Source organism: Adiantum capillus-veneris, chromosome 8 (assembly GCF_014529385.1).
Source record: "Adiantum capillus-veneris isolate H3 chromosome 8, ASM1452938v2, whole genome shotgun sequence".
In the NCBI taxonomy this organism is placed as follows: domain Eukaryota; kingdom Viridiplantae; phylum Streptophyta; class Polypodiopsida; order Polypodiales; family Pteridaceae; genus Adiantum; species Adiantum capillus-veneris.
The window spans coordinates 77969874-77995349 of NC_140938.1; the positions used below are offsets into that span (position 1 = coordinate 77969874).

Here is a 25476-nt window from a genome sequence, read left to right on the forward strand (position 1 = left end):
GGTACATGGATCTTTGCAAGCAGGTGGCAAAGTGCTTCAGTGGCTATTTGATGCAAGGTATGGCCGGCACTATCGGGAAGTGTATGCCAAATGTTTTTTTTGGCAGACCAAAGGTGGTTTTCGAGCTCAAGTACTGGTCAGGATACCTAGAAGTGTCAAAGGTTGCTAAGGTGTAATCGTCAGCGAGAGCCATGACGTGTACTATGTTGAATGCTTTTGCTATTCTGACAGTTTCGAAGCTCTGTGGATGCATGAAGCCCAAAGGTTACCATGGACTTAATGGATGCGATTTGGAGGGCGTTCACTGAGAAATTCAGGCGTGTGAAATGGGGCGAGGACACCCAAGGTTTTTTAATGCTATTAATAAAAAAAACAAACAGCGAGCTGCAGTTCAAGGAGGTGGCGGGCTGCAGTTCATGGGGAAGGAGCGCCATCTGTATGGGGTGCATGAGGAGGCCTTGGGGAGGTGCGGGGTAACCGGTTTGGAGGGGGTTCAATGGAGGTCGGCCTGTGCCGAAGGCTGGATGGCGGAGTCCGTAAGCCTTCTGGAAAGGGTAGCTTGACAAGGAGGACCAAGGAGCGCTGCTTGAGGAGAGTCGCCCCTTGCATGGGAGCAGCCAGGGGCCATCAACTGGGGGCTGTGAAGGAGAAGCCGCAATGGGCTATAGGGTGAGGACACCGAGAGGGGTGGTAGTAGAAGGTTGGCCGAGAGCTGCATGAAGGAAGAGAGAGCGCCACTTGCAGACAGGGGGGGCACCCTGTATGGGCTGCTGAATACGAAAGAGGAGGGCCAGGAAGTTGGCCACCAGAGGTGTTGAAGGGCTGCCAATACGTCAGAGCCAGGACGGGAGAGGGCCTGAGAAGGGCCGCCAGTCAAGGGGTGAGGCTTGGGGGCCGTGATTGTGAGCACCACAGGAGAGCACGGGGCTGTAGACAGAAGGAGGAAGGGCCGTAACGGGTGGCAATAGGAGGAGCAGGGCGTGAGCACTGAAGGGTGGCGGGGATTGGAGAGGTGGCACCAACTGCATGAGAGGAGGGGTCGTGGCCAAGGAGGAGCCGGGGGCTGGTCCAAGCAAGGTTATAGACGGTGTGGTGGAGCTCGCCATAGATGGTCAAGGGCCACCTTTGAGGTGCAGCAGACGAGAAGTTGAAGGACGGCCAGTTTCAGTGTCAAGGATTGCCGAGGGGAATTGGGGGGCTGCATAAGCTCGATCCTCAAACTAGTGTTAAGGCAAAGGGCGACACTGCAGGATCATTGAGTGTTGTTCGTGAACATGAATTGAAACCACTTGTTACTATAGGATTATGTGCAGAGTTTAATTGTCGGTCTTTGAAACTGTCTACATGAGGTTATATATCATGGGTTCTGAATGTTGCTTTTCTTTGTGTCGAGCGGAGTACGCCATACACATGTGCTTTTGGTATATATCAGATGTATGAGTGTATATTGTCGAAAAGTATTGTATGCCAAGAGGATGCCAATTTATAAGGGAATTTTGCATATTAGGGATCTTACAACTGTGTGTATATCGGTCGATGTTGAATTGCAAATCTATGGTCTGTGTATGTAGTCGAGGCCGGTCGGGAACAGGCAGGGATAGTTGTGGATTCCACATTGTGTATCGAGGTGTGTGTTTGCGAGGGGATAGGGGTGCGGTGAGATCACTGGGCTATAGAGAGGCATTCATTGAGTGTGCTGGTGGTTTTCCCATTTCCCCCTTTCCATCTTGTGGTGCCCCCAGTGAGGATCCACTGATTGCTTCCTAACAAAGTGTTCGTGAGTCAAGATGAAGCAGGAGTTTGGTCCAGTGTTCAAAGGAGATGAAGATGCTGACGAGTGGATTGCCGATTTTGAGCTCTTTATGTTGGCAATATTGCAGATGCCAGGTGATGAGGCAAAGCTCCGGACTCTACCCTTGGTGCTGCGAGGTAAAGCAAAAGCTTGGTTCGATGGCTTAGAAGATGCATACAAACAAAATTGGATCGGATTTCGAGAGCACTTTCTACAAAGGTATCAAAAAGCGGTGTCGGCGTCAGAACCAGATGCAAAGCTCAAGGGCTTGCGGCAGGAACTAAGTGCAAGTTTCGATGCTTTTGTTGATAGATTTGAAGCTTATTGGGGGGATTTTGTGGCTGCTATCCAAGCAACCAATGCGGGATATTTTAAGCGGGAAAGGTTTCTATCATCTTGCATCCCTATGTTTGTGAGAGAGTGGACTATGAAGATCCAAGCACTTATAATGAAGCCGTCAGAATCTCCAGAGCAAAGAGTCGAAAGATGAAGAAGATGGAGGCAGGAATGCTACAGTCTACCATCATGGTAGCCAGTGGACCCAGGCCCAAACAGATTGACGAGCATCAAGAGGTAAAAGCCCTTTTTTTTCCTGATATGCAATTGATCAAAGCAGGTGAAGCTGATGCCAGGGTAGAAGAGCTAGAAGAAGTGCCAACCAGGGCTCAAAACGTGCAGAGAGGTATGTTCAGGGTGCCACCCAATTATCTTCCTCAAGAGGACGAGGTGATAGAAGATTTTAAAGAAGAGGTGTCGGTTCTAGAGCCAGCAACGAGGAAGGTAGCAGTGGTCCAAGAATTGACAAGTTCAAAAGAGGAGTCCGACAGTTCTCATAGCTCCATCAGCAGTTTGGATACAGATGCTACATGGGAGACAGAATCCTTGTCCTCTTGGTATGAGACTTATGATGTTTTTTATGTGGATGAAGTGAAGAACAATGTATGCGAGTTGCTTGCCAGCGAGCTAAAGGTCAAAGAGAAGTATAGTGTTATGCCTTGTGTAAACCGATCAGTTGAGAAGCCATATCTTGTGTCTCATGATGGTGAGTCCCTATGGGAGGAAGAGGTATGGTTTGATTGTGCATCCGATTTAACTGAAGAGCAGGTTTTTGAGGATGACTTGCAGAAGCTAGAAGCAGAAACAGAGGTATGTCGAAGTGATTTGTCTATGCAGGGGGTGGGGCAACGTTGCCTTGAGGTGCATATAGAGGTGCACAGAGTGGTTCCAGAGTTTGTGTATGGACGTGGAGAGATAGTTCCGGCAGATGACTCTATGGAAACTGATGCAGGTGCAGCCTATGAGCGTGAGGCTCCATGCAAAGAGGAAGGTGCCACCAACCTTGCAGGTGATGAGGTATTTGAACAGGTTGAAGCTCTAGCAATTCATGTTCTTGAGTATGAAAAGTTGCCTGGGAACCATTTTCAGAGGGTTTGGATACATTGCAAAGTGATCAGGTTTGCTTGGCTATGCAGCAGGTGGAGGCAAATCGCAGGGTCTTTCTATTTTATGTGCTGCTATGGATACATGTGTTATTGGAGGTTGCTTTACAGGTGTGTTTGTGTCAATGGTGGCGAGGTTTTTTTGAAGAAGACTATACTACAGAGAGTTCTCTAACAGGTGACATGATAGCTGCTTATGGTACCAATGCTTCACGTGGTCGAAAGCTTGTTTATGGTTGGCACAAAGGCTTGTGGATGCAGGGTGACAAAGCTCCATGCTATGAAGGGTTAGAAGGGTGGCGTGTCTATTGGCCTACAAGTGTAAAGGAAGGCTTGGATATGCATGCCTTACAGGTGGATGGCCACGGCCATCGTTTTGTTTTTGATCCAGGTGGAGCCTATACTATGATTGGGGAAGCTGTACGCTTTCCATTTGACCCTGGCGGGTGATGTAGTAGCAAATGGTTTTTTCTCTATATCTAGCCTATTTATTTAGCCATTATCATCATTTTTCTTATGCAGCCTATGTAGCTACTTTATATCGTTCTCTCTATGCAGTACGTATTTTACCTAAATAATGCTACGGCTAAGCATAAATGCTCAACGAGGGGGTGGGCAATGATGGTCCAGCCAGATTTGGTCGGCCCAAGCAGAGCTCAAAAGCTGGTACATGGATCTTTGCAAGCAGGTGGCAAAATGCTAAAGTGGCTATTTGATGCAAGGTATGGCCAGCACTATCGGGAAGTGTATGCCAAATGTTTTTTTTTGCAGACAAAAGGTGGTTTTCGAGCTCAAGTACTGGTCGGGATACCTAGAAGTGTCAAAGGTTGCTTGGGTGTACTCATCAGCGAGAGCCACGATGTGTACTATGTTGAATGCTTTGGCTATTCTGACAGTTTCGAAGCTCTGTGGATGCATGAAGCCCAAAGGTTAGCATCGACTCAATGGATGCGATTTGGAGGGCATTCATCGAGCAATTCAGGCGTGTGAAATGGGGCCAGGACACCCAAGGTTTTTTAATGCTATTTTTAAAAAAAAACGCGACTGCAGTTCAAGGAGGTGGCGAGCTGCAGTTCATGGGGAAAGGAGCGCCATCTGTATGGGGTGCATGAGGAGGCCTTGGGGAGGCGTAGGGTAACCGGTTTGGAGGGGGCTCAATGGATGCACGGGGAGGTAGGCATGTGCCGAAGGCTGGATGGCAGAGTCCGTAAGCCTTCTAGCAGGGGTAGCTTGACAAGGAGGACCAAGGAGTGCTGCTTGAGGAGAGTCGCCCCTTGCACGAGAGTAGCCAGGGACCATCGACTGGGGGCTGTGAAGGAGAAGCCGCAATGGGCTGTAGGGTGAGGACACCGAGAGGGGTGGCAGTAGAAGGTGGCCGAGAGCTGCATGAAGGAAGAGAGAGTGCCACTTGCAGACAGGGGGGCCACCCTGTATGGGCTACCGAATACGAAAGAGGAGGGCCAGGAAGTTGGCCGCCAGAGGTGTTGAAGGGCTACCAATACGTCAGAGCCAGGACGGGAGAGGGCCTGAGAAGGGCCGCCAGTCATGGGGTGAGGCTTGGGGGGCGTGATTCTGAGCATCACAGGAGAGCACGGGGCAGCAGATAGAAGGAGGAAGGGCCGCAATGGGTGGCAATAGGAGGAACAGGGCGTGAGCAGTGAAGGGTGGTGGGGATTAGAGAGGTGGCACCAACTGCATGAGAGGAGGGGTCGTGGCCAAGGAGGAGCCGGGGGCTGGTCTGAGAAAGGTTATAGACGGTGTGGTGGAGCTCGCCATAGATGGTCAAGGGCCTCCTTCGAGGTGCAGCAGACGAGAAGTTGAAGGGCTGCCAGTTTCAGTGTCAAGGCTTGCAGAGGACTGTGAAGCAAATAGGAACTGATGCTAATAACAACTAATCTAACAAAGTAAATAATGAGAGAGAGACACTGCAGTGTAGCAAGGAAGTAAAGCTAACTTGTATTGATAGAATGAAATAAGAACTTGCACACTCTTCAACATAACAAAGGTGCCTTTATATACATTAGGCAAGGGGAGCCTTATTGGGTAAGTGCTAGGATGAAGGGACGTTGCCTACATTAGGGGGAGATGATTTAGGGGGTGGGTGAGATGATTGAGGCACTGAGTGAGTACCGTTAATAGTGGTAAGATATTTCACATCCCCCTGTAACGGTGAACACCTCATTACATGGGAGAATCCCCCCTTAAGGAGGTGTGCAAGCAGTAGGCACAAGTGACAAATTTCGACATGCTGTAGTGTGGGTCGTAGCAGGTACTGATTTGGTGAGGAAATCTGCATAATTGTGAGCAGTGGGCACATATTGCAACTTTAAAAAAAACCATTGGCGACCAATTCCTTGATGAAGTGATAACTGATTTTGATGTGCTTTAGTTTGTTGGAGAAACTTGGGGAAGCAGCCAGAGAAATTGCAGATTGGTTGTCGCAGTAGAGGGTTATGGCTTCTTCTGAGATAGGATATGGAAGTTGAAATTCGTGAATGAGCTCAGAAATCCAGAGAGCTTCCCTGGAAGCAAGAGCAGCAGCTACATATTCGGCTTCAGTCGATGAAGAGGCAATTGAAGAATGTCGCTTCGTTTGCCAGGATATTGGTGCACCTGAAAGAGAGAATATATAGCCACCTGTGGAGAAGCAACGGGGATCATCCCCTGCCCAATTGGCGTTGACATAGCCACTCAGAGAGATAGGTATGGTGGCATCATAAGCATAAGTGAGAGCATAGTGCTTAGTGGTCACGAGATAGCGAAGTGTGCGTTTTGCAGCTTGCTTGTGTGCTTTGCATGGTTGTGACATAGCGCGAGATAATATATGGCCGGTGTAGTAGAGATCAAAGCGAGTGCAGGATATTAGATAACGAAGCTGACCATAAAACTTGGGGTAATGAAGAGAAGGCCAATAGAGCTCATCAGCGTGAGAGTAGGCATGAAATTCAGGTGCTAAGTTGTGTTTGAGAGGAAGGGGGTTGAATTCAGGAGAACAAGTGCTCATGCCATAATAAGTGAGAAGGTCTTCAATGTATTTTACCTGGGTGAGTTTGATCCACTTGCCATAGGGGTCGCGAAGCACTTGAATGCCGAGAAAATACGTCATTGGTCCCTTGTCACTGACAGGGAATTCTTGTTGGAGACAGTCGATGGCGCGCAATACCATGATTTCAGTGGTGCCGATGAGTGGGATATCATCCACAAATAATCCCAGAATGGCGAGGCCATCATTTGTACGCCAGATGAAGATATTGAAGTCGACACTGAGTCGCTCCCAACCACATGCAATGAGATAATTGTGTATGCGTGTATACCATTCACGTGCAGACTGTTTGAGGCCGTATATAGGCTTATTTAGCTTGCAAACATAGTCAGGATAATATGGATTTGCAAAGTGAGGGGGTTGGGTCATGTAAACAAGCTCATAGAGCAAGCCGTGCAAAAAAGCTGTTTTAATATCAAGGTGATGTAGGGGCAAATTATACTTTGCAGCTATAGCGACTAAAAGTCTAAATGCAGTTAGGCCTAGAACAGGGGAGTATGTATCAAAATAGTCTACACCATACCTCTATGTATAGCCGCGGGCGACAAGTCTGGCTTTGTAACGCTCAATTATGCCATCTGGGAAGTACTTTTTCTTCAATAGCCATTTGCATGTGACTATATTGTGATGCTCTGGCGGTGGAACAAGATCCCAAGTATGGGCTTCTTCGAGTGCCTGAAGCTCAGCTTGAATTGCTTCGTGCCATAAATCTCCCTCACTGGATGAGAGGGCATCGACGACCGAGATTGGCAGAATATCTTCTACTGGAGCGGGTGGGGTGGTCGATTGAACTTCTTCTTGGAGAACAACCGAGAATCTTGTAGCAGCGTAAATATCTGCTAATGACCTTGTGCGGATGCGAGTGCTAGAAGCTGATTGATCAAGGTGTTGTGCTGATGGTGATGAATCCGACGAGGTGCAGGTATTGGGAGATGTCGCCGAGGTTGATGTAAGTGGCTCGACCTCGTCGATCCTCGATGGAATAGGTTGATTTGAGGGTGTGGCATAAGAATCCTCCACTGGCGAGGGAACCGATGTCGAGGTGGTAGGTGTGTGATAGGATGACGCAGAGCGAGATGGCTCTCGGGTAGGGGCTGCCTGCAAGGAGGGAGCAGGTAGGGGCATTGAACTCTTGCGGGCGGTTTGGTAGGTCCGAACCATAATGGGCGAGGATGGGGTTTGCAAGGCGGGTGGCCGATGGTGGAAAACGCTGCCAAGAGGGAAATTATTTACTGTGTTGCGAGCTGGAAAATGAATGGAGGATGGTGCAACAAGGACAGTATGCCGTGTGAAGGTGGGAGGGGATAAGGGAGGGTTATAGGCGCCCAAGGGACGAGAATGGTGGAGGAGACCAAGCTGTGGCGAGCTGCTATGGGTTGGGGTGGCAAGGAGGCCTTGCGAGGTTGCAGCAGGATGGGGCGCAGGTGGGGAAAGTTGCGCAGGTGGAGAACCAAATTGAGGTTGGGTGTTATGTGGGGTGGTGGATGGAGGGTGTGCAGCGGTAGTGGGAGGACACCTTGAGGATGGGCAATGGCGTGAAGGGCTGAGCTGCGCAGGGTGTTGTGTGTGGGGAAAGCGAGCAGGGAGAGGTGTAGTTGAAGAAGGCTCGAGATGCATGGGGTATGCAGTGCGCATGGGAGAGATATGGGCTAATATGGGCGCCTCAGAATCCACATGGCGGCATGCAGCCGTGTTGCTAATTGGAGAGGGTGGTGAGGTGGTAGGAGTGGTTTCATGCGGGATTTTACTCGGAGAAGGGAGGCGAGCCAAGAAATGAGCCGGATAGCGAGCCTGTTGGTGGACTTCATGTGGAGGAGAGGAAGTATTGGAGGGAGAAGGGCCTTGGAGGATGAAATCCTCATCAAAAATGACGGTTCTGGCATGAATGAATTTGTGGAGCTCGGGTTGATGGAGGCGATAAGCTTTGACTCCAAGGCGATCTCTGTAGCCGACGAAGATGGTGCGGGTGGCTCTTGGTGCAGATAACTTGGAGATGGGGTTGGTTTCGAGAGGATAGGCTATGCTACCAAAAATGCGAAGATGGCCAAGGCTCGGCGGGTTGCCATACCATAGAGCGTATGGCGTGGTATTTGGATTTTGAGATGACGGGATTCGATTCTGTACATAGCATGCGGTGGCCGTAGCTTCTTCCCAGTAATTGTCTGCTAGACTTGCTTGAATGAGCATGGCTCGAGCAGCATCAAAAATGGTGCAATTCTTACGCTCGGCCCGACCGTTTTGCTGAGGGTGAGCAGGGATGGTATATTCATGACGAATACCCGCCGTGTGGTAGATATCCCGAAACTGATGGGATGTGTATTCCCCGCCATTGTCAGTGCGGAGTACCTTGATTTTCCGATCATGTTGGTTTTCAGCCAGTGCTTTGAACCGGCTAAAATATGTGATTGTTGAAGCTTTATCAGGCATGTAATAGACAGTTGTGAACTTGGAGTAGTCATCAAAAAAAGTGAGCATATAAAGGTTGTCGGTGAGTGATTTGACAGGCAAGGGGCCACAGACATCAGAATGAATGAGATCAAGCGGTGCGGAAGCGCGTGATGATGATGTAGGAAAAGGTGCATGATGTGATTTGGCAAAAATGCATCCTTCACAGAGGGTGATGAAAGTGAGATGCTTGGGTAAACCGAGGGCAAGCTGGCGGTGTGTGAGCTGATGTAAAACATGTTGAGAAATGTGACCTAGTCTATAGTTCCATTTGAGGGTGGTGTCGTGTGGGGAAGATTGTGCAGAAGATGCAAGAGCATGTGCAGGGGATGAATCACCTAGAGGGTAGAGTCGCCCAACCTGGGGTACCTGAAGATTGATATGCCGGCCATTGACACCTCGGGCTTGTATGTTGCAACCATTTTTTGTGAATTTAATGGTAATACCTGAAGAGGTTAGCTCGCTAACAGAAATAAGATTTTTCTTTAAGCCAGGTACATAATAAACTTTAGATATAGTAGTGCGTAGGCCATTGGGAAGATTGATGGTGGCATCGCCATAGGCTGTAGCAAGTTGGAGGCTATTATCTCCGAGACAGACTTCTAGGGGAGTGTGGAGATAGGTTAAATTTGAAAGCCAATAAAATTGATAGGTCATATGGTGGGTGGCACCAGTGTCAAGTAGCCAGAGATCAGGGGATGAACTATGGAGAGTAGCGGCATATAATTGCATAGGATAAGAAGGGTTATTCTCATATGTAGATATATAAGCATAATGAGCTTGGCCATGAGAAGAGGGTGAAGACAGAAGGGGTCTGGCCCCCCCTTGAGGGTATGACGGATAAAATTGAGAATATGCAGCAGGAGGCCGAAAATTACCTTGATTACGGGGTTGCCGACAATCCTTTGCAATATGACCAAAGCGATGGCAATTGGTGCATTGCTTCGGGCTTGAATGATGTTTCTTTCCATAGTTGTGGTGCTGATGAGGAGGGCCAGAGTGGTTGAACGTCTTCTTGCCGGGGTGAGGTTTGTGAGGTTTAGCCATAGTGACTAATGCCGTAGACTTTTAAGGCCATTGGTCTGGTCGCGAAGGGTTTCTTCTTGTTGAATCTTTGCTACTAGATTTTGTAGCTGTAGATTTTCCGTCGTGGCTTGGGTGGTGATGAAGGCCCTCCATGATGCGGGAAGGGAGGCCAACAAGAGCATGGACTGTAGCTCTTCAGGGATTGCTAGCCCTGATATGAGTACTTCGTCTAGACGTATCTGCCATGTTTCTAAGAACTTGGATGAAGACTGACCTTCATGCATAGTGGTGTTTACCAGTTTCTTGATCAGGGAAACTTGGTAAACAAGGTCGGTATGCTCGTAGTTCTTCTCAAAGAACTTCCAAATAGCATTGGCGGTGGTGAGCTTCTTCACCATTTGGACTTGCCGGTCTTGGCAGTGGAGAATAAGCTCCATCTTGGCACTATTATTTTTACTTTTCCAAGCATTGTAGACATCGGAGATGCCAATAGGATCCTTGTCTTTGGGTTTGTCGGGTTGAGCTTCGACGCCCGACGTAATTTCCCAGAGTTCAAGCTGTGTAAGGTAAAGCTCCATTCGTATCTTCCATACTTGGTAATTCGTGCCGTTGAGTTTGTCGATGACGTAGCGAGGCTTGTATGCGGCAGAGGACATAGAGGATGACTCGGCCATCGTGCAAGGCTCCGGATTCCTTGACGTGAACGAGCAGACCTTCGAGTGCTTGGAAGATAATAGAGAGGGGCTCTATGTGCTAGCTAAGACAGAGATGCAAGGGGCTAAGGCGAGTTCCTAAACTCTATGAAGCTCTGATACCATGTGAAGCAAATAGGAACTGATGCTAATAACAACTAATCTAACAAAGTAAATAATGAGAGAGAGAGACACTGCAGTGTAGCAAGGAAGTAAAGCTAACTTGTATTGATAGAATGAAATAAGAGCTTGCACACTCTTCAACATAGCAAAGGTGTCTTTATATACATTAGGCAAGGGGAGCCTTATTGGGTAAGTGCTAGGATGAAGGGACGTTGCCTACATTAGGGGGAGATGATTTAGGGGGTGGGTGAGATGATTGAGGCACTGAGTGAGCACCGTTAATAGTGGTAAGATATTTCACAAGGACAATTGGGGGGCTGCATAAGCTTGATCCACAAAAATAGTTTTAAGGCGAAGGGAGACACTGCAAGATCATTGAGTGCTGTTCGTGAACATGAATTGAAACCACTTGTTACTATCGAATTATGTGCAGAGTTTAATTGCCGGTCTTTGAAACTGTCTACATGAGGTTATAAATCGTGGGTTCTGAATGTTGCTTTTCTTTGTGTCGAGTGGAGTACGCCATACACATGTGCTTTTGGTATATATCAGATGTATGAGTGTATATTGTCAGAAAGTATTGTATGCCAAGAGGATGCCAATTTGTAAGGAAATTTTTCATATTAGGGATCTTGCAAGTGTATGTATATCGGTCGATGTTGAATTGCAAATCTATGGTCAGTGTATGTAGTCGAGGCCGGTCGGGAACGGGCAGGGATAGTTGTGGATTCCACATCGTGTATTGGGGTGCGTGTTTGCGAGGGGATAGGGGTGTGGTGAGATCACTGGGCTATAGAGAGGCATTCATTGAGTGTGCTGGTGGTTTTTCCATTTCCCCCTTTCCAACGGCCATGGCATGTACTATTGCCCTCATCCAAGAAGGCAGAACTTCAATAGAGGTATAAGGCCACTACCACCCACGCAAGCAGAGCTGATTCCACTAGTCCAAATCCTTCCACCACCCATACAACCACCACCACCATCGTAACCTCTCATTCCACTGCTACCTCCATCACCTGCTAGAAACCAAGCAGTGAGTGTCATCAGCCTTGAAGCTAAGGGAGAGGAAAAGGTAGAAGAGTGTGTCAAAGAGAAGGACAAAGGAAAAGGAAAAGGAGAAGAAGTGGATGCCATGGGGGTGAAGCGTGCTAGGCACGAAGAGGCCTTTCAAAGGGAGGAAAAGATGAAAGGAAAAGAAGAGTCTAGAAAGCATGCGTCTAAGCCTCAGTGGAAGATCAACATCGTGGATTTTTTGCTGGGCGAGTATGCTAAACCATATGACCTAGTTCAAGATGTTTTGATGCAGGGTCCAAAAATAACCTCGTCCCAATTACTCCATCTTGCACCTAGGATGAGGAAACAATGGACGAAGATGGTAAGTACTAGAAAGTCAAGACTAAGGATAGTTGGGGCTATCTCTGGGAGGAATCTAGACAACATCCTACCTATCATGGATGCCCACATCAAGGGAAAACGTATCTCAAAAATCTACAGAGATGGTGGCGCTCAAATATGCGACATGAGTGAAAAATGATGCACCATCTAGGCCTAGAGGTAAGTAGGTTGGCACCCTACCAAGCTAAAATGGAAAATAAAGTCAAAGTGAAGTGCGTAGGCATTTTGAATGCAGTCAAGGTGAAGGCAGCCAACACGGAAGTGGAGGTAGACATTTTTGTCATGCCACACAAAGGGGAGGGCTACCCTATCATTCTCGAAAGACCATGGCTCATGGCTATGGAGGCTAAGCAGGACTAGAGTATCGGAATGATCCAGATGAAGGATGCTAAAGGGAAGTTCATATTCTATGGCATGAAGACTGGGAAGCAACGCAACATGATCTTGGAGGCATCAGAAGATGAATTTACCAGTGACTCTTTGACCATGTTGAGAGAAGAGACAACAACAACTGAAGAGAGCGATAGTAGCATTGAAGTGATGGGAGTCATCCTCAAAGATTCAAAGAGATTGACACAGTCTGAAGCACCACCAGAGAACCAAGAGTGACCATCACGCACGCAACCCTTGGTGAATACAAGTAAGCTACATCGGATGCTCTCCAATGAATTAGCTAGTGAAGAGAGAGAAGAATACATATCTATGTTGGGTAACTTCACCACACTTTTCATTGATGGTTATGAGAAGATCACAGGCATCACAATGGTGCATAATCGCATAAGACTCAAGGAAGGAAGTAAGCCTGTAGTGCAAAAGCTCAGAAGGCTTGGAGTAGTTCAGCAAGAGGCGTTGCTCAAAGAGGTAAGGAATTTGCTAGAGGCAGGTTTCATTTACCCCGTCAAAGACTCAGAGTGGGTCTCTCCAGTGGGGTGAAAGCATGTTAACTTGTCATGCTTTTTCATGTCCCGGACAATGCTAACTAACACAATTCGACATATCCTAACTAGTACAATAACTTGAGCTATATCTCCAAGATCTATGACATATGATATATCAATAGAAAGCACTTGAAACAAGGAATCAAAATGTACAACCTCCGATAAATTTTGATATTATTTGTAAAAAATTTACCGGACGCCCAACTTTTCAAAGATGTGCTAACTTGAAACTGCTAACTAGCACAAAAAGCGCGACAGGTTAACATGCTTTCACCACTTGGTTTACGGTCACGCCAGAGAAGAACGATAAGTAGAGAGTTTGTGTAGACTACAAACCTCAATGTAGCAACAAAGAGGAATCATTTTCCCCTCCCATTTTAACACGCGATTCTCAACGAGGTAGCAGGTCATGAGCGCTACACAATATGTGATGGCTACTCAGGCTACTTCCAAATTAGCATTGTAGGAAGAAGACCAGAAAAAGACAATTTCATAACACCATGGGGATGTTTTGCTTATAGACTGATTCCTTTTGGCCTCACCAACAATCCGGCTACATTCCAATGCTATGTAACTTTTTTCTTCCAGTCATACTTATTAAGTCAATACGGGTTTTCATAGATGGTTTTTGCATCTACAGCTCTCGCTCCCTCCATTTGAGCAAGGTCTACGATGGCCTGGCTAGGTTACAAGCCTTGTGTGGCCAGCTTAACATAGATAAGTGTCACATTGGTGAAAGCAAGGTCACTCTTCTCGACCATGTAATTTCAGCCAAAGGAATTGAGGTTGACCCAAGCAAGGTTCAAGCTTTAGTATCTTTGTCATCACCCACAACATCTAAGCAATCGGTCTCTTGCCTTTAGAAGGTAAGTTATTTGAGCAGGTTCATCCACTTGCTCTCTCAAGTGGTTCTCCCTTTACAACAAGTCACCCATAGAGATGTCTTCCTATGGAGTGAAGAAAATGAGCAACAATTTAGCGAAGTGAAACAGATTCTGGCTTCACTTCCCACCATTGCACCCCCTAGATGGGACGAGCCACAGTGTAGGAAGTGATACACTTGGGACCGTACTAATGCAAAAGGACCCCCATACCTCTTGCATGCATCCTATCTACTTCTCTAGTCGTGTCATGACCCCATCAAAAAAACGATTCACCATGGTCGAGCACATGGTGCTTGCATTGATGTTTGCCACTACAAAGTTCCACGTGCCTAGACCCTTTGTAATTCTAACAATGAAAGAATTTTTCCCGTATGTAATGCAATACATGGATGTTTCATCTAGAATCTCCAAGTGGCTCATTAGATTACAAGAGTTTGATTACACTATGCAAGTGGAGAACTCCACCAGAGCTAGTCTAGCAGGTATTCTTTCTCATCATCACTATGAGAAGAACTTAAAGTTCATCACAGGAGGCAAAGGAGTGACACCAATGGTAGAAGTTCCTAAGCTAGAAGGAGCTCACTCTCTTTTCTTTTATGGAGCTTACAAAAGGACACTGGACCAGGTTGCAGCAGGCATCGTCATTTTCAATGAGCAAAAGGAAAAGGTTTCTCTATTGGGCAGCTACTACACTCTCACTCCAACAACAAAGCAGCGTACGCGGTCCTAACTTTTGGATTAGAATAATGTGTTTTGCAAGGGGTTCAGCACCTAAATGTGTTTGGTGATGCCATGCTCTTGATAAAGTACATAAATGGCACTTGGAATTATAAAAATTAGGTTTTGCTTGGCCAATTATGCCAAGTTAAGAATCTTTTAAGAAAGTTTGAAGCAGTGCAATTGTTTCATGTCCCTGGGATAGAAAATCAAGGAGCAGATGTTTTAGCCAAGGAAAGAGTACAAGATATTCCCAAAGAAGCAATCAAACTGAAGCTACCCCTCTTTCAGGGTAGCGATGTTGTGCCTGATATCATCAGCTTCTTAGACCCCTCTTTCAGGGTAGCGATGTTGTGCCTGATATCATCAGCTTCTTATCAAAGGGTATACCAAGGGCCAAAAACAATGGCTTGTCCAAAAGGCAACAAGATACCACCTTATAAACAGCACTTTGTATTGCAATGGGCAAAGACCAAATACTCAGGCGAGTGCCAATCTCCAATGAAATCACGGAAGTGATCTCAAGTTGCCATGATGGTGTTTGCAGCAGCCACTTTGCTCTAGATATTACTAGTAGGAAGATTCTACATGTAGGATTCTCTTGGCCTAGTCTGAACAAGGATGTGCATCATTGGTGTAAAACATGCAGAGCTTGTCAAGTATCCAATGATCGAACATTCACCTATGAGCCACTGACTCCTATCATCTCATACGGCCCATTTGAGAAGTGGGGGATAGATGTAAATGGGTCCTTTACCAAGGGCCTAGTCGAGTAAACTGTACATTATACGTGGTGTAGACTACATGAGCCGATGGGCGGAAGCAACAGCCACCACCACACGCATTACAGCCTAGAAAGTGGCAAAGCTCATATTTGAGCACATCTATTGTTGTTTTGGCAAACCTCTAGAGATAATATATGATAGAGGGCCAGGTTTCAGAGGCCACTTGGTGGGAGTACTGATGAAAAAAATAGACAACACATGCCGACACTCCACTCCATACTATCCACAATGCAATGGTCTAGTGGAAAAGGTAAACGACATGATGTGTAAGATCATCACAAAGCAAGTGAATAACCACACAAATGATTGGGATAAGCATCTCATGGCCACTCCTTGGGCCTACCGCACGACATTTCAAACATCACTAGGTTTCACCCCTTTCCATTTGGTATATGGAAAAGAGGCCATTCTACCCATCGAGGTACAGATAGACAGCTTGCAAGTCATGGCTAGTCAAATTCATAAGACCACAGTCAATGGATGGAGGCTCAAAAGGTACTTCTTAAGGTTTGATCCAGATTTCATGATAGATATTCTAGAGGAGGGAGAACCCTCTAACTCCACTACTAGAGAATCAGAAGCAGATCTAGAGGCATGAATGCCTCTAGCCAGAAAAAGGAGGGCTAATGATGGCCGGCTTCCAAAAGACGCAACCATGGGAACTAACCCAAAGAGGGGTGCATTATAAGACAGAAATAATTTTAAAAAAAACGTTTTTGGTTTCTGCAGGTCGTCGCCACCACCCCCCCTTTGTCCGTGCACTCACAGAGGGGGCTGCCCCAGCTTGGCACCACTCTCTCTCTCTCTCTCTCTCTTCCCCTCCATTATCGCAACATCCCTCTTTCTCTCCCTCTCGTTTGTCTGTAGGTGGCTTCTCTCTCTCATCCATTATTGTGAGGCGAAATATCTCTCTCTCTTGTTCCCCCACCCTTACACACACTCACACACACACACACCTCTCTCACATGGGCTCTCTCTCTCTCTCTTGTTTTGTGTTGGAAGCTAGTAGAAATAATCTCTCTCTTTCTCTTTTCATACACACACACACTCACAAACCCTCATACAAACGCACACACACACACACTCACTCACTCTCATCATCTCCCTCTCCCTCAGGCTCTCTCTCTCTCTCTCTCTCTCTCTCTCTCTCTCTCTCTCTCTCTCTCTCTCTCTCTCTCTCTCTCTCTCTCTCTCTCTCTCTCTCATTCAGAAATTCAGCCCTCTCTCTCTTAACATACACACACACACACACACACACAAACACATACACACACTCTCACCCTCGCACACCTCACTCACCATCTCTCTCTTATTTTATGTCAATTCTAGCCAAAAAAAACAGCTCTCTCTCTCTCTCTCTCTCTCTCTCTCTCTCTCTCTCTCTCTCTCTCTCCATACAGACACACACACTCACAAGAAAATACATGCACACACACATACATACACTACACGCATAAGCACATGCACACAATTACATATGCACCAACAACGTGCACACACGGCACGCACAATAAGAAAGGAAGCAGAAAAAGAGAATGGACATTGACGCATCGATAAACGGATCAAAAACACGTGATGGCGACAACAAATCAAAGAATGACACCGAAGGAATGTCCCATCATGCACCAAAATTGACGAACGCGCTACACCAACGCACCAGTAAAGCTTGCAATTTGCGAGCTTCTCATCCACGACACATTTCCTTAGTAAACATCCGTAGGATAATTCATTTTCCATTTTCCAAGCCAAAACTTTGTTTTTTTTTTAATCTTTTGCATATTCCAACTCTCTCTAGGTGATGGTCACAAAGTTGCCTGCTTTGTCTCTTCACCATATGTCCCTAAACCTAATTTGTTTGTACTAAGCTAAGCAGCATGCACCTATAAAGAGCATTGAGAGGTCACTATCAGGGAGGAGCACTTGAAAGATAAGTCATGCACACACGCTGGCTCCAATGGTCACTATGCACAGAAGTAGGATCTCTGTCCACATGAGATTTCCCTAGAGAACGCACTATAGGCTCTCTCTCTCTCTCTCTCTCTCTCTCTCTCTCTCTCTCTCTCTCTCTCTCTCTCTCTCTCTCGGTGTGTGTGTGCGCATGCATGCGCGGTGTGCTGTGTTGTTGTCATTCGAATTGCTGTTGTCCGCGTCCTAGCCGCTCGAAGCTATGTGGTGCCCCCTATTCACTTCTCATGACGAGTTCTGTATGCACGGGCCTGGCATAGAGGCTATTGAGGTCCATTCTGCACTTGCACTTATCATTTGTAAGTATGGTAGATGGAGGCAACGTTGTCATGCTTACATTTTCTTGTATATCATCATTTAATGCCATATTGTTGTGAGTATTCTCATACACCTCAGAGGATAATTTGAATTGGTTTGGTAGGTTAAGGTTAACATCCATGGAGAAGCATATGGATTTTACAAGATGGAAGTATATCATCAATTGAGGGAGATGATCCAATAGGGTGTATGTGTAAACTTTCCCTTCCACCTAGCCATAGTACCAGTCCTCAACAAGGACTCCACCTCTAACATTTTTGTTATGCCACTTATCCTTCTCTGTTGTGGTTGTTTGATGCTTTGTTTTTGTGCATTTTAGAAGGTAGAAGTCCTCATTCTTCTTAGCTGCCTTGATTGCAAAGTTCTCTCCTATGGACAACATTTTTCACAATACTTCCGGCTCTCCTTCATACATGGCCACATTATGACCATGCCTTCTTGAAATGCCAACTATATAATTTTTTCCCTCCCCATCCTCATCCTCTGAGACAGTATCTACTTCCATCATCTCTATTAATGGCACAATGTAAATATATTTTTACTCATCTTAAAGTAGTCTATTCTTGAACCTCTTCCACTACCCCTTCATACATCGGTCACAAAAACATGAGTGTTCAAAAATGCACAACACATGGATTACTTGTAGAGTATCCATCAACACAATGGAAGGAGTGAGAGCTTGTATAATGCACTAGCAGTCCCACATTAGGCTATGCTATACATCATCCTTTGACACTAGCCAGAAAACTCTTTGATTACCACACCTATGCGCTTCTCCTATGGGACTGAAATTTTGCATTAAGAACGCTTTTTAATTAGATCCTTGGTTAATTACAAGGGCTATGCCCAATGGTGCTACTAAGTAGTAGTGGCATTTTAAGTAGTAACCCTATTGTTTTTATGCTACCCAGTTGTTCCCGGGCTAGATCAATGTGTGTGTGTGTGTGGTGGTGGAGGGGGGGGGGGGTGGGGGGGGGGGTGGGGGGGGGGGGGGGGGGGGGGGGGAACAAGAATACTATAGTACCACTGTGTGTGTGTGTGTGTGTGTGTGTGTGTGTGTGTGTGTGTGTGTGTGTGTGTGTGTGTGTGTGTGTGTGTGTGTGTGTGTGTGTGTGTAGCAATGTGCTAGACTAAAATGCATCCCTCTCTCTTTTCTTGGTCGACCCCGCTTGCAAATTACTCATGCTGGCCTCTCATTGGCTACTGCAAAGATTAGCCAATCACAAATTAGAAGCATAATTGATAGCCTTGTGACATGTGTCCCCCTTTTCCCTTTTGTGAGAGCTTTAGGTAATTAAATACTTCATTTAAACTCTCATTGGACCTTTTAGTCTTCTGACCAATAGGAATTAGGCAAGCCATTGGGCTGCTGGATGCTCATTGGACCCCTTGGTAGACTGTCCAATAGTCCTCTAGGGAGATTAAATTCTATTGGTTCTTTCATCAAGCATTTTTAAATTGATTAGACTAATTTTACTCTAGCCTAATTCTCATTGGTCCACCTCTATGGCCATCCACTAGGATTTAAGGGAAAATGGGGGGCAATTGGCCTAGGAGCCTTCCATGTGTCCATTCTTCCCTTTGGGGAGAGCTTGGGAGTGTGTGTGTGTGTGTGTGTGTGTGTTTCTCTCTCATCCCCTACCATTAGGGCTCGCCCCCTCCTTCCTACGGATGTGGGAAGACTTTTTAGTCTTTCCATCACCATCCAATTTTCCCCTACTTTGGCCATTGGACAATACAATTAAATTTAAGAGCTTTAGCCTATGGAAGTCTTAATGGAGCTGAACCTTGGGTCTTTTAAGCCTCATTGAATCACATTGCTCTTTTGTAGACTGTCCCCCTTTGGATCCCTATTTTCCCTCCTTTGGATCCCTAACAGAGACTGGTTTGGCAGCCTTACCAACATTCTAGCTTTTACTCCCCTTGTACTTCCCCATATTAAATGATTAGTTTAACATGAGAAAATCATTTGGGAGAATTAGATATTAGTTTTTTCTGACATTACCTCTCTCTTGAAATCATAGTCGTCCTCGATTATGAGGTAGAGAAGATAAAGACTAGTCATTATACCGTTTGCTAGTGCGTAGAGGATCCCTATTTTACCCTACGACACCATTCCAGAATGGATGACTAGTCCATTTGGTGCTTGAGAGCCTTAGCTATTGCAAGTATGTCTGCACATTAGTCCATATCAATCTTCCATAGTAGAGTGACAAACTCTACTTGGTGTTTGGGGGACGTCGTCTCCACAAACATGATCCTAAGCATGCATACTTATTAACATTTGAGCGCACAATAAAGAAAAAAGAGTCTTATAAGACAAAAACTTTGTTCATTGTAAGCATTGACAAGGTTAGGTTATCCTTTAATTGTATGTCTTGAATCCATCTAGCATCTTCAAAAGGATAATTTTTAAACTTGATAAGGTGTATCGTCAAATAGTCTTACCGCCTCGTAATACCTTGTCTTCGTGTCAGAGAATGAACTCAGATTGCAGCAACTCTTCTTGTTCCTCAATCTCCAATGGGTCTTCAATGGTTGCTTCTTGAGGTGTCTCTTCTTTGTAAGGCTTTAGTAGGCTCACGTGGAAAGCATTGTGTATGAGCCAATAGTTGGGCAACTTGAGTTGATAGGTCATCTCATTGATTGGCCTAAGAATCTATAAGGGACCATAGTACCTTTTTGCTAACTTAGCAAAAAGGTACTATGGTCATCTCATTGATTGGCCTAAGAATCTGTAAGGGACCATAGTACCTTTTTGCTAACTTAGCATAGTAATTTTGGTGTCCTGTAGGATTCTTGCCCATTGTGTAGTGCCTTAATTGAGCCTTGGGAAACTTAAGCAAGACCCAATCATTTTGTTTAAAGGCTAGAGCTCTTCTGTGGTTATCAGCAACAGCTTTTTTCCTTTGCTAAGAGATGGATATAGCATCCTTAATCTTTTGAAAAAATTCTTGTAGGTCTTGGCTATATTCATCTGCAGCGAAGATCTTCCCATGTACCTTGAGTAGCAAGGGACTTTTTGATCTTCCCTCCATCACCTCAAAACGTGCTTTTCTTGTGGAATTATGTACAATGTTATTGTAAGCACACTCCACTAAAGGTAAGTACTTCTCACATTGGGACTTTTGATCTACTTTTGTGACATAAGCTTTTAGTAGATCAAGAATTGTTAGGTTAGCTATTTCACTTTGGCCATCCGTTTGTGGGTGATAGGCCAAAGAGAAGTTTAGCCTTGTACCTAAATTCTCAAAGAGGCCCTTCCAAAAATTACTAGTCATTCTAGGATCTCTATCCGACACTTTGGACATTGGCAAGTTGTGGTACTTGAAGATTTGTGATATAAAGAGGGTTGCCATTTGATGGGCCTTGATAGTCTTTTTGACAGGTATGAAATGTGCTTGTTTGCTAAACATGTCTACTATCGTCCATATTCTCGTATTCCCCTGGATAGACTTGGGAAATCCAAAGATAAACTCCATGGATATGCTCTCCGATGGTGAATTAGGGATTGAAAAAGGTTGAAGCAATCTAGGTTGCTTCCCTCTATCAAACTTTGTCTTTTGGCATACCACACATTTTGAAACATACTCTTATATGTTTGCTTTCATGGCAGGCCAATATAAATATGTTTCTATCCCTTTTAGGGTAGACTGGATCCCTCTATGCCCCGCATAAGGAGGATCATGAGATTCATACATTACTTTCTCACGTAGTGAGTTAGTAACACATAGTCTATTGCCATAGAGAAGATAACCATCTTGTAGGGTAAATGGTTCTTGCTTCTTCCCTAGTGCAAGGACTGAAATCACATCTCTAAAATTGGGATCGATAGCGTACTCACCTATTTTGGAAGATATATCATTGTGAGTTGCTATTGATACCGCATTCACTCTCGGTTGTCTTGAGAGTGCATCGGCCACTTGATTATGCTTGCCAGCAATGTCAGCAATATGAAAATGAAATTCCAAAAGAAAATATCCACCTCATTTGTTTGGCGGAGATCTTGGTCTGCATCATGAAGTACTTAAGGCTTTGGTGATCCATTCATAGAATTAAAGGAGTCCCCAATAAATAGTGTTTCCACGAGTCTAGATCATGTAGAACTGTTAAGAATTCCTTCTCATATATGCCTAGAGCTTGCTCAACAGGGTTGAGCCTTGGACTTTCATAGGCTATGGCATGCCCCTCTTGGAGCAAAACAGCTCCAAGGTAATCACCACAAGCATCGCATTGGACCTCAAATGGCTTTGAGAGATCTGGCAGTGTAAGCACAGGTTGAGAGATAAGCTTCTCTTTAAGCTTTTTGAAAGCATTTTTCTCCTGGGTGGACCATATATACTTAATGTTTTTCTTTTTTAGGTCATGTAATGGTCCCACGATTTGTGAGAACTTTTCTATGAAGCATATATATTATGCACACATATCTATAAAGTTTCTTACTTCATGCAGATTCCTTGGATTAAGCCATCCTTTTATTACCTCTAACTTTGATGGATCCATTTGGTTGCCATCTTGAGAGATAATGTGACCTAAATATTGAATCTCTTGTAAGAAAAAATCACTTTTCTTTCGATTAATGTAAACTTTATTCTCTCGTAAAACTTGAAATATTACCTAGAGGTGTTGCTTGTGTTCGTCTAATGAGTTAGAGTAGATGATTATATCATCAAAGAGCACTCCAATAAAGGTTTGGTGAGGCCTGAATAGCTTCTCCATCAGACATTTAAATGTGGTTGGTGCATTGGTCAAGCCAAAAGGCATGACAATGTACTCGTAAAGTCCAAACATAGTGCAAAATGTAGTCTTTACAATGTCTTGATCAACTATCTTTATTTGATGGTAGCCACTTTTTAGGTCAATCCTACTAAAGTAGGTTGACCCCTGTACCTTATCAAATAGGTCTTCTACCCGTGGAACGGGAAACTTATTTTTGATAGTCAACACACATACGATATGTGCCATCTTTCTTTTGCACTCAGACCATTGGTGAGAAAAATGGAGATGAGCTAGGCCTAACCATGCCTTTCTCAACCAATCCATGCACTTGCTGCATAATCTCCTCTCATTGAGCTTGGGAAACTCGATAAGGAGGTTTATTAGGCAGTGAGATTCTTGGAAGAATTCCAATTGCATGGTCACCGTCCCCTCGTTTGGAAGGTAGTTCACAAGGGATGTCGTCAATTAAAACATCTTGGAAACCCTTGAGGAACTTGGATAACTCTAATTTCTTTTGATTGGTTATATCTTCTTTTGCTAAAACATTAGGTTCATTTTGAGAATCTTTAACAAAAATCATGTACACAAAAATAGAGCTCTTTATTGACTTATTGAAAGCTTGCTTATGTACCATGGGTATGGTACTACCCAACTCCTTAGCATCTATGTACATATCTTTTTTCCTGAACCTAAAGTAGATTTGCCTTTCAGGGAATTTAACATTGGTAGCCATGTGATCAAACCATGGTGCCCCTAAAATTACATCCTCATGCTTGAGAGGGAGAGATGAAGAAATCCTCCTTGTCCACATAGCTTTGGACATGGAGCCTCAATTCCTCAATTGAGGGAGTGACTGAGGCTTCTTGCCCCTTGAAAGCACCATTAGCAGGTAGGACATCTCCCATCTCATAGGCTTGGATGCCTAGCTTGGTGGACAACTCTCTGGATATGAAATTGTGAATAGAACCAGGGTCCAAGAGAATGAAAGCATCATGTTCTCTTTACCTTTCCCCAAGCATGGCATAGAGGAGATCCTTTGTGATGAGCATCCTCTTCTTGAATTTTGATCAAGGTAGCTCTAGGAGGCTCATTACATGTATTCTTGTGGGGACAAGCACGATAGGCGTGCCCTTGCTCCCTGCACTTGAAACAACGGTTATCTTTTTGATAACACTCTAGCTCTTCAGGAGAGATTTTATTTTTGCCTTTATAAACTCCCTTCTCCTTGGCTTTGTTGTTGTGGGCGTTACCTTTGGGATACTTTTGGATGTTGTCCTTCCCCTTAGGCTCATTATGTTCCTTGTTTTCCATGGGCTTAAGATTTCTTAGCCCCTTTTTGGAAGTTTATTCATGAAGACACCATGGTAAGATGTATGACCGCAAATATGGTGCATGGCCTTTGGGAGTTAACATATTCCACCATATCCTCAGTTAAATGTGCACAAAATTTTTGGTTTTGCTCTCCAAAATCCATCTTTTTCAAGACAGTCTTTTGAAAATGCCTGGCTACATGATGTAGCTTACAGGACTCCATGAAGCCTTCATCTCCAAACGCCGCATCAAATTGTTGGATAAAGGCCAAGACTTTGTCTGTAGCATCAACACCAAAAGTGCCATCGTAGGTAAGGAAAGAGATGCTCTTTCCTCCCTCTTTGAACTTTTTGAGCTTGGACGACCTTTTCCAGGTGGCGTAGGATTTCCTATTGTAACATTTAATGGCCTAATAACTTATGTGTAGTGGAAATTAGCATGAACATAGTGGGCATTTCATTAGAATAGATTCCTAATGAGAATTACAAGAGTGCTTGGGTGGAGAGAGCAACAAAAATCATAACACCTAGTTAGATAGCATCAACAATACTTTCAAAAGAGAGAGAAATTAAGCTATTGACAACAGTTGAGGACGGGATTTGCATGGAGTCGGTCCCCCCTCCAAAAGGCTTTGTATTATGGTTTCTCCCATCAAGAGAGACATTGTACAATACAATTCTTTGTGTTCCTTCAAGACTAGCTAGTGCAATGAAGATGGAAGCTTCATGCACTAAGCAAAACACTTAACAAACACAACTTGAATTATCCCCGTTCTCATACCCAAGACCTCACACACCTTCGAAGATGGTGAGAGCTAGCAGGGTATGAGAGTAGATTGACAGGAAGAAGGAGTATCTTACGCGAAAGATGTACATCTCCTCACATAATCACTCATATTAGCATAGCTTAGCTTAGTAATTATCTTGGTAGAGGAGATGAGCATGCATTGAAGCTTGGCTCTTGGTTGGATTTGCATCCACATGCCAAGAGAGTGTTGAGGTAGGCTTCTATCTCACAAGCTTGGAGTAGGTGATGAGTTCTCCATTAAAGCTTGGGAAGAGATAGTCTTCTCTTTCTTCACACATGAGATTGTGTGAGTGTGTGTGTGTGTGTGTGATAATGCCAAGCAAAAATCAGCCCTCCCTCTCTCTTGGGTGAGCCCCCTTGCTATTTGCTCTTCCTGCAGCCTCATTAGCCCTCCCCAAGTCAAGCCAATTACAATTAAGCAGCATAAGTGATAGCCTTCTGACATGTGTCCCCCTTTCCCCTTTTGTGAGAGCTTGAGGTAATTAAATAATTAAACTAAATTCTCATTGGACCCCTTTGCCTCCTGGCCAATAGGAATCAGGCAAGCCATGGGGCTCCTGAATGCTCATTGGACCCTTTGGGAGACTGCCCAATAGTCTTCTAGGAGACTTAATTCTTATTGGTTTCTTTTATTAAATGTTTTTAAATTAATTAAACTAGATTTACTCTAGCTTAATTCTCATTGGTCCACTTCAAGGGTCATCCAATAGGAATTGGGCACACCTTGTGGGCATCTGGGCTAGGGAGCTGACATGTGTCCCTAATTCCCTTTGTGTAAAGGGGCTTGTGTGTGTGTGTGTGTGTGTGTGTGTGTGTGTGTGTGTGTGTGTGTGTGTGTGTGTGTGTGTGTGTGTGTGTGTGTGTGTGTGTGTGTGTGTGTGTGTGTGTGTGTGTGTGTGTGTGTGTGTGTGTGTGTGTGTGTGGATTTCTCTCTCATCCCCTAGAAGAAGGGCTCGCCCCCTCCCATGTAGGGATGTGCATTGACTTTGGAGAGCACACAAAGCATCCAATTCCCCCTAAGCTTTAACCCTTTGGACACAACCTTTGAATTTTGGAACCTTAGCATTTTGGAAGTCT

General features: G+C 45.0%; 1 protein-coding gene across 1 annotated transcript; it reads left to right on the top strand.

Moving 5' to 3' along the window:
- Positions 1–488: 488 nt before the first annotated feature.
- Positions 489–2282, top strand: LOC147452408 (uncharacterized). Its single transcript, XM_086518117.1, has one exon. It carries the CDS (start codon positions 1788–1790, stop codon positions 2280–2282), a length of 495 nt encoding a protein of 164 aa, XP_086374243.1. The 5' UTR covers positions 489–1787.
- Positions 2283–25476: the final 23194 nt, after the last annotated feature.